Raw genomic sequence first — 13802 nt, 5'->3', positions numbered from 1 at the left:
GAAACTTAGAGGGCTACATGGGAGGAAAGTGTCAGAATAAACTTAGAGGAGGTTAAAAGGTTTTAGAACAGTGCCTGGTAATCCAGGAGTGATCTTGCTACTGTCATCTGTCATTGTACACATGACAATAGTACATCCATTTACCAATTTGTAGGTTGTAAATGAATCAAAGCTGAGCTTGTGGTGATATGGCGCAAGTCCGTGGGTGCAGAGGTGCAGTGAAAAACCAGCAGCCTCACAGGCACAGAGCAGCAGATAAGCAGCATTCACAAGAAAAACATAAATGTAAATGATACACAATTTTTACAAGATGGTACACAATCGGTAAAAAAAAGCATACAGTGCAAACAAGAGAAAATCTACGGATGCTGGAAATTCAAGCAATGAACACAAAGTGCTGAAGGAACAGCAATGAATTGAAGTATTAGTATTGTCCAGGTGATCCAAGGCCAGTGAGATTGCATCTGCTGTAGACCTATTGTGGCGATAGGCAAATTGCAGTGGGTCCAGGTCCTTGCTTCGGCAGGAGTTGTCTCTGGCCATGGCTAACCTCGCAAAGCACTTCATCACAGTAGATGTGAGTGCTAGTGGGTGATAGTCATTGAAGCAGCCCACCCTTCTTTTCTGGGACGCTGGTATGATTGTTGCCCATTTGAAGCAGGTGGGAACTTCTGACTGTAACATTGAGAGATTGAAAATGCCTTTGAACACACCCGCCAGTCGGTTGGCACAGGTTTTCAGAGCCCCTACCAGGTACAACATGGGGTCTGTCGTCTTGCAAGGGTTCACACTTTTGAAAAGCATTCTGACGTCGCCCTCTGCGACAGAGACCACAGGGTCATCGGATGCTGCAGTGATCCTCATTGCTGTGATTTCATTCTCCCTTTTGATGCGAGGGTAAACACTGTTGAGTTAATCTGGGAGTGAAGTGTGAACTATCGCTGCCACTCATGATGTTTGGATTCTCTTTGTAGGAAGTAATGGCCTGCAAGCCCTGCCAGAGCTTATATACATCTGATTCCGCCCCTAACCTCAGTCAGAATTGTTGTTTTGCTCTTGAGATGGTCCTCCGTAAGTTGTTTATGGCCTGGATCACCAGGACTATACAACCAGGTCGACACACGTCCCGTAACACATGAGCCCTGAACGTGCTTTAACCTGTACGTGAGACCTTGTCAGATGCCTTCAGGAAATCTGGCCACACCACATCTACAGCTGCCCCTTCTTCAGCCCTGCTTGTTACCTTCGTGAGGAACCCTGGCATGTCAGGGTCCCCAGATGTGGGGACCCTGGGAGACTCCCAGCCTCCCCAAGGATTACATCTGCACCAGCTGCACTGAGATGAGGCTCCTGAAGGACCGTGTTAAGGTGCTGGAGATGGAAATTGATGACCTTCGGCTAATTAGGGAAAGTGAGGAGGTGATAGATACTACCTATAGAGAGGTAGTGGATAGCACCCCTGTGACAGTCCCCCTCAGAAATCGATATATTGTTTTGGATACTGTTGAAGAGGCAGACCTGACAGAGGAGGACCACAGTGAACGAGACTCTGGCATTCTGCCCAGTGCCGAAATCAAGAGAGCCAGAAGAAATGCGGTAGTTATAGGGGATTCCATCGTAAGGGGGATGGACAAGAGATTCTGCGAGCCGGACAAGGGTACCCGGATGGTGTATTGCCTCCCTGGTGCCAAGGTATGGGATGTCTCAGATCGAGTCCAGAGTATTCTGAGGAGAGAGGGTGAGCAGCCGGAAGTCTTGGTACATGTTGGTACCAATGACATAGACAGAAAAAGAGAGGAGGTCCTGAAGAAAGATTACTGGGAGCTAGGACCGGACCTCCAGAGTAATAATATCAGGATTGCTGCCTGAGCTGTGCGCTAATGATGGTAAGAATAGCAGAATTAAGCAGATAAATGTGTGGCTAAGTAACTGGTGCAGGGGGCAGGGCTTCAAATTCTTGAATCATTGGGATCTATTTTGGGGAAGGTATGACTTATACAAAAAAGATGGATTACACTTGAACTCAAAAGGTACTAATATCCTGGCGGGATTGTTTAATATAGCTGTTAGGGAGGGTCTAAACTAAGTTGGCAAGGGGAAGGAAACCAAGGTGTTAGGGTCGAAGAAGAGGAAAATAGAAATAAGTCAAAAATACTGTGCTGCAAAGATGGCAAGAAGGACAGGCCGGTGAATATACCGGATAATTTGCTGCAAAATAGAAATTTAGCAACATCAGCAACAGATACTGATCTAAATGTACTGTACTTAAATGCACGCAGCATTAGAAATAAAGTGGATGACCTTGCTGCACAGCTGCAGGTTAAAAGATATGTCATTGTGGCCATCACAGAGTCATGGCTAAATGAGGGATATGATTGGGAGCTGAATGTCCAAGGATACACAGTGTATAGGAAAGATAGGAAGGTAGGTAAAGGGGGTGGTGTGGCCCTGATGGTAAGTAACGATATCAAATCAATAGAAAGAAGGGACATAGGATCAGAAGAGGTAGAATCCTTATGGGTAGAATTAAGAAATGGCAAGGGTGAAAAGACACTAATAGCAGTTATATACAGGCCTCCAAACAGCAGCCAGGATGTGGACTACAAGTTGCTGCCGGAAATAGAAAAAGCGTGTCAGAAGGAAAATTTCAAGGTAATTATGGGGGATTTTAATATGAAAATGGATTGGGAAAGTCAGGAAGTACTGGATTTCAGGAGAGGGTGTTTGTAGAAAGCCTAGAGGATGGCTTTTTGGAGCAGCTTGTCCAGAAGCCCACCAGGGGACCGGCTGTTTTGGATTGGGTGCTGTGTAATGAACCTGAGGCGATTAGGGAGCTGGAGGTAAAGGAACCCCTTGGAAGCAGTGATCATAATATGACTGAGTTCAGTTTCTAATTTGAAAAGGAGAAGCTGGTATCAGGTGTATCGATATTTCAGTGGAACAGGGGAAATTACAGTGGTATGAGAGAGGAACTGGCCCAAGTCGATTGGAAAAGTAAACTAAATGGAGGGACTGCAGAGCAGAATTGGATGACATTCCTACAAGAAATAAGGAAAATGCAAGAAAAATATATTCCAAGAAAAAAGAAAATCATGAATGGAAAAATGGCACAAATGTGGCTAACGAGAGAGGTTAAGGCAAAAATAAAAGCAAAAGAAACGGCGTACAAGGAAGCAAAAATTAGTGGGAAAAATAAGGACTGGAAGACTTTTAAAAACTTACAGAAGGAAACTAAGAAAGTCATTAGGAAAGTAAAGGTGAATTATGAAAGGAAGTTGGCGATTAACATAAAAAAGGATACTAAGAATTTTTTAAAATATATGAAGAGTAAAAGAGTGACATGGGTAGATACGGGACCGATTGAAAATGATGCTGGAGAAATTATAATGGATAACAAAGAGATGGCGGAGGAACTGAATGAGTATTTTGCATCAGTCTTCACAGTGGAAGACATGAGCAATATACCTGATAGCCAGAGGTCTCAGGGAATAGAATTAGGTACAGTCAAGATTACTAGAGAGAAAGTGCTTGGGAAGCTAAGTGGACTAAGAATAGATAAGTCTCCCGGTCCGGATGAGGTGCACCCAAGGGTTCTGAAGGAGGTGGCTTTGGAGATTGTGGAAGCATTGGAAATGATCTTCCAGGAATCAATAGACTCTGGCAAGGTCGCAAATGTAGTTCCGTTATTTAAGAAAGGAAGGAGGCAGCAAAAAGAAAATTACAGACCTATTAGTCTGACATCGGTAGTTGGAAAGATATTGGAGTCAATCCTCAAGGATGAGGTTATGAAATACCTCGAGGTGCATGACAAGATAGGCCAAAGCCAGCATGGTTTCATGAAGGGAAGATCCTGTCTCACCAACCTATTGGAATTTTTTGAGGTAATCTCGAATAAGATTGACAAGAGAGAGACTGTGGATGTTGTGTATTTGGATTTTCAAAAGGCCTTCGATAAGGTGCCGCATATGAGGCTGCTTAATAAGATGAGAGCCCATGGAATTACAGGAAAGATATTGAAATGGGTGGAGCATTGGCTGATAGGCAGAAAGCAAAGGGTGGGAATAAAGGGATCCTATTCTAATTGGTTGCTGGTTACTAGTGGTGTTCCGCAGGGGTTGGTGTTGGGGCCGCTTCTTTTTACGATGTATATCGATGATTTGGATTATGGATTAAATGGTTTTGTGGCTAGATTTGCGGATGACACCAAGATAGGTGGAGGAGCAGGAAATGTTGAAGAAACGGAAAGGTTGCAGAGAGACTTAGTCAGTTTAGGAGAATGGGCAAAGAAAAGGCAGATGAGATACAACGTTGACAAATGTACGGTTGTACACTTCAGAAGAAGAAATAATCGGGCAGATTATTATTTAGATGGGGAGAAAATTCAAAATTCGGATGTGCACAGGGACTTGGGGGTCCTCGGGCAGGATACCCTAAAGGTTAACCACCAGGTTGGATTGGCAGTAAGGAAAGCGAATGCTATGTTGGCATTCATTTCAAGAGGAATAGTGTATGAGAGTAAAGAGGTGTTGATGAGGCTCTATGGGGCATTAGTGAGACCTCATTTGGAATACTGTGTGCAGTTTTGGGCCCCCTATCTTAGAAAGGATGTACCGATGTTGGAGAGAGTTCAGAGAAGATTTACGAGGATGATTCCTGGAATGCAGGGGCTAACATATGAGGAGCATTTGTCGGCTCTTGGATTGTATTCATTAGAGTATAGAAGAATGAGAGGGGATCTCATAGAAACATTTCGAATGTTGAAAGGGTTGGACAGAGTAGATGTGGAAAGGTTGTTTCCCTTGGTGGGTGAGTCCAGGACAAGAGGCCATATAGTCTTAGAATTAGAGGGTACCCAGTTAAAACAGAGATGAGGAGAAATTTTTTTAGCCAGAGGGTTGTGGATTTGTGGAATTCATTGCCACATACAGCTGTGGAGGCCCGATCATTGAGGGTGTTTAAGGAGGAGATTGACAGGTATCTAATTAGTCAGGGTATCAAGGGATATGGGGAAAAAGCCGGAAATTGGAACTAGATGGGTGAATAGTTTAGCTCATGGGGGAGCTGCGGAGCAGACTCGATGGGCCGAATGGCCTACTTCTGTTCCTTTGTCTTGTGATCTTGTGATGTCTGTCAAACATCATCAACGTTTCACAAAATCAGATTTCAGCATCGGCTATCCCTGGTGTCACCGTATAGACTGGTTTGATGGCATTGCACTTCTCTAAGGAACCAGCTGTTACCCCTGCTTGTAGAGACAAACATCTTGTCAGTATAAAGTTAATACAATTGAATAGAAGGTTAACTGGCCCTATCCTCAGGAGCTCCCCTTGCCCTGGGAGTGGGTGATAGAGTGCATGGAGGGAGCTTTACTCTCTGTCTGACCTCAGGAGTGTCTGATGGGACAGTGTTTAGGGAGTTTTACTCTGTGTCTGACCTCATGAGTGTGTGATGGGACAGTGTGGATGGAGCTTCACTCTGTGTCTGACCTCATGACTGTGTGACGGGACAGTGTGGATAGAGCTTCACTCTGTGTCTGACCCCGGGAGTGTGTGATAGGACAGTGTGGATAGAGCTTTACTCTGTGTCTGACCTCAGGAGTGTGTGATGGGACAGTGTTTAGGGAGTTTTAATCTGTGTTTGACCCTGAGAGTGTGATGGGACAGTGTGGAGGGAGCTTTTCTCTGTGTCTGACCTTGAGAGTGTATGATGGGACAATGTGGAGGGAGCTTCACTCTGTGTCTGACCCTGGGAGAGTGTGATGGATTGGTGTGGAAGGAGCTTCACTCTCTGTCTCCTGTTGGAAGTGCGTGCTGGGACAGGGTCTTTGACCCCAGGGGTATGTGATGGGTCGGTGTGGAGGGAACTTCACTCTGTGTCTGACCCAGGGAAGCGTAGAGGGATCTTTACTCATTATATAGCCTGTGCTGTTCCTGCGCTGGGAGTGTGTGACAATAGACAGAAATATCTAGCCCTATAGGGATTGGCACTGAGGGCTGCTTGTGTTTGGGAGCAGATTCCGGAGTGCCTGCAGGAGTTCCAGCAGGTGATAGATTCAGCCACGTCCTGGATTCAGAGCACAGAGGACCTGCTTTCCCAGAATATTGACTGCTCGTCAGCCAAGTCCCTGAACAAACAGCTCTTCACAGTACAGGTGAGTCAGGACTTCTGCAACCGTAGCAGGCCATTCAGCCCCTCAAGCAGGTGACAGCGGGTCAGACTTCAGCCTCTGCCCCATTCTCCGACATCTCTCCACCAGCCCCGGTTGTTGGCAGTTCCAATGTTGGTCAGGCCGAGTCCTTGGAGATCCTGTGTTTCAGCACTTGAGGTGTAAAGGTTTAGAGCAGGGGTTCCCAACCCGGGGTTCATGGACCCCTTGGTTAATGGTAAGGGTCCGTGGCATAAACAGGGCTGGGAACCCCTGGTTTAGACGGATATGGGCAGACGGGATGGTATGATCCAAACGGGCAGAAGGGCCTAATGCTGTGCTGTCTAACTCTAACGGGGGAAAACCCAACCTTCATGAGAGAGGTTCTTACCCTCAAGGGTGAGACCCAGGGTCTCCCCCCTCGGCTAAAAGGCAAATTTATTCATAGAGCACTCCAGCACAGAACCAGGCCCTTCAGCCTGTGCAGTCCTTGCTGTCCTGGTCTGCCTAGCCCCTTCCAGTCACACCTGGACCATTGCCCTTCATATCCCTCCCATCCATGTACTCATCCAAACTTCCCTTAAATCTTGTAACTAAACCCCCATCCACCACTTCCACTGGCAGCTCGTTCCACACTCTCACCATTCTCTGAGAGAAGAAATCTCCCTCCAGTTCCCCTTAAATGTTTCACCTTTGACCCTTCACCCATGACCTCTAGTTCTAGTCTCACCCAACTTCGGTGGAAAAAGCCTGCTTGCATTCACCCTGCCTATACCCCTCATGACTGGATATATCCCGGTCAAATCTCCCCTCGTTCTCCTACATTCCAGGGATAAACCTTCCCGACAATTCAGGTTCTCAGGTCCAGCATCTTCCCAGCGTTGTTTGTTGAATCCTGTGGGCCAGTCTGCTGTCGGAGACGCCCTCCCCTGTGACTCACGGTGCTGTGTAGTGGGTGGATGTGAGGGTGTTGGGGCATCTCTCTGGATGTGGACTCTGCCCTGATTCTGACCCCCACCTCTGCTTGCTCCCCTCATGGCAGAAGCTGGCAGAGAGCAACAGACAGAAGGAGAAAAGCCTGCAGGACCTCAACTCCAGGCTGAGAGAGCTGTCCGTGACAATCCACACCGACGACATGATGGCTGCTGTCAACAGGCTGCAGGACAGTGGCATCTCCTTACAGCAAGGCCTGGCCCAGAGGGCATCTGAGATCCAGGCTGTCACCACGGTGAGGCACCTCTCCCAGCACTGCGCCCCCTGCTCCCTCATCTCACTTACCGTGGGAGGGGAGGGATGGAGGGAGGGTCACACTGGGAGGGGAGGTACTGAGGGAGGGTGACACTGTGGGTGGGGAGGTACCGAGGGAGGGTCACACTGTGGGGGGGAGGTACTGAGGTGGGTCACATTGTGGGAGAGGAGGTACTGGGGGGTCACATTGTGGGTGGGGAGGTACTGAGGGGGGTCACACTGTGGGAGGGGAGGCACTGAGGGGGGTCATACTGTGGGGGGGAGGTACTGAGGGGAGTCACATTATGGGAGAGGAGGTACTGGGGGGTCACATTGTGGGAGAGGATGTACTTAGGGAGGGTGACACTGTGAGAGGAGGTACTCAGGGAGGGTCACACTGTGGGAGAGATGGTATGAGGGGGGTAGTCACACTGTGGGAGGGATAGTACTGAGGGGGGTAGTCTCACTGTGGGAGGGGTGGTACTGAGGGGGGTAGTCTCACTGTGGGAGGGGTGGTACTGAGGGAGGGTCACACTGTGGGAGGGGTGGTATTGAGGGAGGGTCACATTGTTTGAGGGATGGTACTGAGGGGGTAGTCTCACTGTGGGAGGGGTGGTACTGAGGGGGTAGTCTCACTGTGGGAGGGGTGGTACTGAGGGAGGGTCACACTGTGGGAGGGGTGGTATTGAGGGAGGGTCACATTGTTTGAGGGATGGTACTGAGGGGGTAGTCTCACTGTGGGAGGGGTGGTAGGGGGTAGTCTCACTGTGGGAGGGGTGGTACTGAGGGGGTAGTCTCACTGTGGGAGGGATGGTACTGAGGGGGGTAGTCTCACTGTGGGAGGGGTGGTACTGAGGGGGTAGTCTCACTGTGGGAGGGGTGGTACTGAGGGGGGTAGTCTCACTGTGGGAGGGGTGGTACTGAGGGGGGTAGTCTCACTGTGGGAGGGGTGGTACTGAGGGAGGGTCACACTGTGGGAGGGGTGGTATTGAGGGAGGGTCACATTGTTTGAGGGATGGTACTGAGGGGGTAGTCTCACTGTGGGAGGGGTGGTACTGAGGGGGTAGTCTCACTGTGGGAGGGGTGGTACTGAGGGAGGGTCACACTGTGGGAGGGGTGGTATTGAGGGAGGGTCACATTGTTTGAGGGATGGTACTGAGGGGGTAGTCTCACTGTGGGAGGGGTGGTACTGAGGGGGTAGTCTCACTGTGGGAGGGGTGGTACTGAGGGAGGGTCACACTGTGGGAGGGGTGGTATTGAGGGAGGGTCACATTGTTTGAGGGATGGTACTGAGGGGTAGTCTCACTGTGGGAGGGGTGGTAGGGGGTAGTCTCACTGTGGGAGGGGTGGTACTGAGGGGGTAGTCTCACTGTGGGAGGGATGGTACTGAGGGGGGTAGTCTCACTGTGGGAGGGGTGGTACTGAGGGGGTAGTCTCACTGTGGGAGGGGTGGTACTGAGGGGGGGGTAGTCTCACTGTGGGAGGGGTGGTACTGAGGGAGGGTCACACTGTGGGAGGGGTGGTATTGAGGGAGGGTCACATTGTTTGAGGGATGGTACTGAGGGGGTAGTCTCACTGTGGAAGAGGTGGTACTGAGGGGGTAGTCTCACTGTGGGAGGGGTAGTACTGAGGGGGTAGTCTCACTGTGGGAGGGATGGTACTGAGGGGGTAGTCTCACTGTGGGAGGGGTGGTACTGAGGGAGAGTCACACTGTGGGAGGGGTGGTACTGAGGGGGGTAGTCTCACTGTGGGAGGGATGGTACTGAGGAGGTAGTCTCACTGTGGGAGGGATGGTACTGAGGGAGGGTCACACGGTGGGAGGGGTGGTATTGAGGGAGGGTCACATTGTTTGAGGGATGGTACTGAGGGGGTAGTCTCACTGTGGGAGGGGTGGTACTGAGGGGGTAGTCTCACTGTGGGAGGGGTGGTACTGAGGGAGGGTCACACTGTGGGAGGGGTGGTATTGAGGGAGGGTCACATTGTTTGAGGGATGGTACTGAGGGGGTAGTCTCACTGTGGGAGGGGTGGTACTGAGGGAGAGTCACACTTTATCCTGGCCCACCACAACCACACTGACTGGACCAATGATTGTGTTTCTCTGGCAGGAGATCGAGGCCCTTGAATCTGAAGTGAAAAACCTTGAAAGTAATGTATCTGCGGTTAAGGCCATCCTCCACTCCACAGACCTTGGTCACTTACCCATTCAGGAGCATCTGACGAACCGACAGGTGGGTGGCAGCTCCTTGTTGGTGACTGTGTGTCCCTGGCGGGTGTGCGGCTGTCCGCTCTCACAGTGGGCCCTGTTCCCTTCCTTCACATGGTGTCCTGTGCAGCTTTCACAGCCCCTCCCTAACGGGGAGCAAATTCAAATTCTGAATTCAAAGGTGCAAAGGGGCTAGGAAGTCTAGTGCAGGATTCCCTAAAGGTTAACTTGTAGGCTGAGTTAATGGGAAGAAAGGCCAATGCAGTGTTAGCATTCATTTCAAGAGGACATCGAATATAAAAGCAAGGATGTAGTGATGAGGCTCTATAAGACACTGCTCAGACCGTACTTGGAGTATTGTGGGCCCCGTTTCTAAGAAAGGATGTGCTGGGAGCAGCAGAGGTTTACAAGAATGATCCTGGAAGTGAAAGGGTTAATGAATGAATTGTGTTTGATAGCTCTGGGATTGTTGTTGCTGGAGTTAACAAGGATCTCATTGAGATCCCCCCTCATTCTTCTAATACATTTACCAAATTCATTAGTGAATACTAAAAGGCCTAGATGGAGTGACCATTGCGAGGATTTTTCCTATAGTGGGGGAGTGTAGGAACAGCGGGCACAGCCTCAGAATTGAATATTCCATTTAGAGCAGAGACTGGAATTCCTTGGCACAGACAGCCGTGGAACTGAGTTAGTGGGTATATTTGAAGTGGAGGTTGATAGGTTCTTGCTTAGTCAGGGCATCAAAGGTTACGGGGAGAAGGCAGAAGAATGGGATTAAAAGGGATAACAAATCAGTCTTGATGGATGACAGAGCAGAAGTGATGGGCTAAACGGCCTAATTCTGTGTCTTATGTCTAGCTGCCCCCCTGGGGAGGTGGGGGGGTGGGTTGGTTGGCTGACTCTTTGAACTGTGGCATCCCTTCTGGTGAAGGACCCCTCCCCATGTGTTGTACCAGACAGTGCCTGGGGTCAGCGCAGTCTGGGCGTGGTGTCATTCCTGCCCTTCCCAGGTGCTTTGCCTGTCCATTGCCTCCTGAAACTGTGGGGTGGGGGCAACCCAGTGTCTCACAGCTCTGGAGACCCAGGTTCGATCCCCACCTCTGCTGCTGTCCGTGTCAGCTTGCACATTCTCCCCATCCCTGGGAGCTTCGGTTTCCTCCGACTCTCCAAGGAAACACGGGGTCCAGAGTATAATCTCTGTGAATTAAGACCATAACTTAGTATGTGGGTGAAGGGTGGAATCAGAGGGCAAGTGGGGAGGAATCGGTTACTGGGGAATGGGAGTGATTGGTTGCTCCAAGGGGCTAGCAGGGGCTTGATGGGTTGAGCAGCCTCCTGTGTTGTTGTCCAGCCCGTGCGTCTTTCAGCTCTGAGGGGACTGTGTCCTTGGTGTACTGACCCTCCTTTGCTGACAGGTGATCTTGGCGAGCCTGGAGGAGGTGAGGGGGACGGCTGGCATGCTGGCGGAGTACAAGAATACCCTGGTGCTACCAGAGGGTCACTCGGGCAACGTCGAGGCCTTCACCAGAGTGGCCTGCATTTCTGCAGAGATTAACCCGCTGCAGGAACTGACCAGGCAGCAGAGCTCCCTGCTGGAGGTATGTCCCTTGGGCTGGGCACGGACAACAAGCGTACACGTACACGTACACGGGATAGGCATGGATCCATACATAGAATGGATGTGGCTCGCACATGTGATAGACACAGACTATACATGGCCTGTTCCTTTACTTACCCCACCCCTTGACTCTGAGACACCCTACACCCACTGCCTTGCAAAGTCTGACTGCTCATTGAGTTGTGGAATATGCAAGCGGGCCCTGGGGCCAAACATGTCCACACTGTGCTACCCAGTGAACGGGTCCCATCTGTCTGTGCTTGGCCCATAGCTCTCTGAACCTCTCCCACCCGTGCACTTACCTAAAATGCTCGATGGGTGCCGCGGCATTGTAGCGGTTAGTGCGACGCTGTTACGGCTCGGGGTGTTCCAGAGTTCAGAGTTCAATTCCAGCGCCATTCTGTAAGGAGTCTCTGTACGTCCTCCCTGTGGGATGCGTGGGTTTTCCCCGGGTGCTCCGGTTTCCACCCACAGTCCACAGTGGGTTAATTGGTCGTTGTAGATTGTCCCGTGATTAGGTTAGGGTTAATAGGGGTTGTGGGGTTGCTGGGGCAGTGTGGCTTGTAGGGCCAGACAGGCCTACTCCAGGCTGTATTGCTGAATGAATAATGAATATGCCCCCCTCAACCACTTTCTGACAGTTCTTTCCAAATACACGGAAACTGTGTGAAGAAGCTCCCCCCCCACCCGATTTCCTTTTTGATCTTGAACCTCTGTGCTCTGTGAAGCAACCCCTCCGTATCCAGACAGCCGTGCCTGTCACGGCTCAGCACTGCCCTCTACCTGGTCGGAAGGCACACCGCATGCCAGTCGGCATCTCACCCCTCCCAACTAATCAATGCGCACTTAACCATTGGCCACCTTAATTGGATTAACCTCTCTAGCACCAAGCCGTTGCCCCCCCCCCCCGGTAAATCACCTGGGCTGGACCCTCCAGCCCCCTGACCTATAAAGGGTGCTTGGCTTGCTCTTTTTTTTTGCCATGCTCGAGGGACCACCCTGTTTCACTCCAGGCAGAAGACTGCAGAGCAGCGTTGGAGACGCGTGGTAAGCTGTGCATTGAATAGAGTTTTGGGAGCGTTTATTGTTGTCCCTGTAGCAGAGAGCCCTGCCTGCCCATAGTCAAGGGGGGCAGGTATCGTAGTTACTTTTCCCTTGCTTGTATATGTACCTGTACTCTGTCCCCACACCGTTTTCCTGTGTATTGTACTGCCGACCCGACTTTTCCCACACTCGTCTATTCTAAGTGCGTTTGTGCGAATATTGTAGCCGCTTGTGTTGTCCAAAAGCTCTTCTCCCCTTGTAAATAAACTTTTTATTGTTAAAACTGTGTGTCCAGAATCCTTGCCTTGAGCCCAAAGAATCTGTCTCATTTCCATCACAACACCCTCTATGGGAAAAGATGATGTGCTTTCCCCCGACCATGATCTCATATACCGTATCTCTATCAGGTCACCTCTCAGTCTGCTAGTTCCAGGGAATAAAGTTCTCCTTGTAACTCCGACACCAAGTCCAGGCAGCGCCCTGCTAAATCTATTTTGCTCTCCTAGTTTAAAATATCTTTCCTAGAACAACATAAACTGAACATAATACCAGTGTGGCCTCACCAATGTCTTATACAACTGCAATATAACTTCCCAGCTCCTGTACTCAGTGACCTGATTGATGAAAGCCAGCCTGCCAAACACCATCTTCACCAGCCTGTCTACCTGTGATCCTGCTTTCAGTGAACTATACACTTGTACCCCGGGTTCCTCTGATCCATAATACTCTCCAGGGCCCGATCATTCACTGTACAAGTCTTACCCTAGTTTGATCACCCAAGTGCAATACCTCGCATTTATCTGGATTGAAAGCCATTTGCCAGTCCACAGCCCATGTACCCAACTCATCAAAATCATCTTCTGACTTCTCTTCCTCCTTTAAAATGCTTTTAAGACCAGAAGGTCTCCAGTATGAGCTGCCAGAGGAAGTACTGATGGGAACAGTTACAACATTTCATAGACATTTGGACAGGCACACAGATCTCGGAGTTGTATACTGCATGCATACTTTGACAATATGTGTACCTTGTACATTGGATGGGAAAGGTTTAGAGGGATATGGGGCAAGTACAGGCAAATGGGACTGGCTCAGGGTAACAACTGGGTCGGCACAGACAAATTGGTCCAAAGGGTCTGTTTCCATGTTGAACGACTTTGTGACCAGTTTTTATTGCTGTTTTAAATTAGTGTTTCTTCACGTAAACCCATCTAAACCTAACAGTAATTTTGTCTTAATACCCCAGTTAATACACCAGCTGGTAAATTAAATTAATTAGTTTATTATTGTCTCTTGTATCAATGAGAATTTGCATTGCAACCATCCATTCAGATCAATTCATTACGCAGTGCATTGAGAAAGTACAGGGAAAACAATAACAGAAAGCAGAGTTAAGTGGTATAGTTACAGAGAAAGTGCTGTGCAGGTAGACAATAGCTGCAAGGTCATAACATGGTAGATTGTGAGGTCAAGAGTCTATCTTGTTGTACTAGGGAGCCATTCAATAGTCTTATAACAGGGATAGAAGCTGTCCCTTAGCCTGGTGGTACGCGCTTTCACAGATT

The 13802-nt window shown here is 49.5% G+C and overlaps 1 protein-coding gene across 5 annotated transcripts in view; it reads left to right on the top strand.

The window, feature by feature from the left end:
• The window catches only part of LOC134345253 (nesprin-2-like), a 276033-nt gene that overhangs the window by 87220 nt on the left and 175011 nt on the right, over positions 1-13802 (top strand). For 4 of the 5 annotated variants that reach the window (XM_063045672.1, XM_063045636.1, XM_063045664.1 and 1 more), the window contains 4 exons: positions 6014-6151; positions 7188-7373; positions 9478-9600; positions 10994-11176. In XM_063045672.1, the coding sequence (XP_062901742.1) occupies positions 6014-6151; positions 7188-7373; positions 9478-9600; positions 10994-11176 (630 nt within the window). The remainder of the gene's footprint in view (positions 1-6013; positions 6152-7187; positions 7374-9477; positions 9601-10993; positions 11177-13802) is intronic. The other variant, XM_063045656.1, reaches the window with a different exon arrangement.

Source organism: Mobula hypostoma, chromosome 1, assembly GCF_963921235.1.
Source record: "Mobula hypostoma chromosome 1, sMobHyp1.1, whole genome shotgun sequence".
Lineage (NCBI taxonomy): Eukaryota > Metazoa > Chordata > Chondrichthyes > Myliobatiformes > Myliobatidae > Mobula > Mobula hypostoma.
This window is presented reverse-complemented; position numbering and strand designations above follow the sequence as displayed.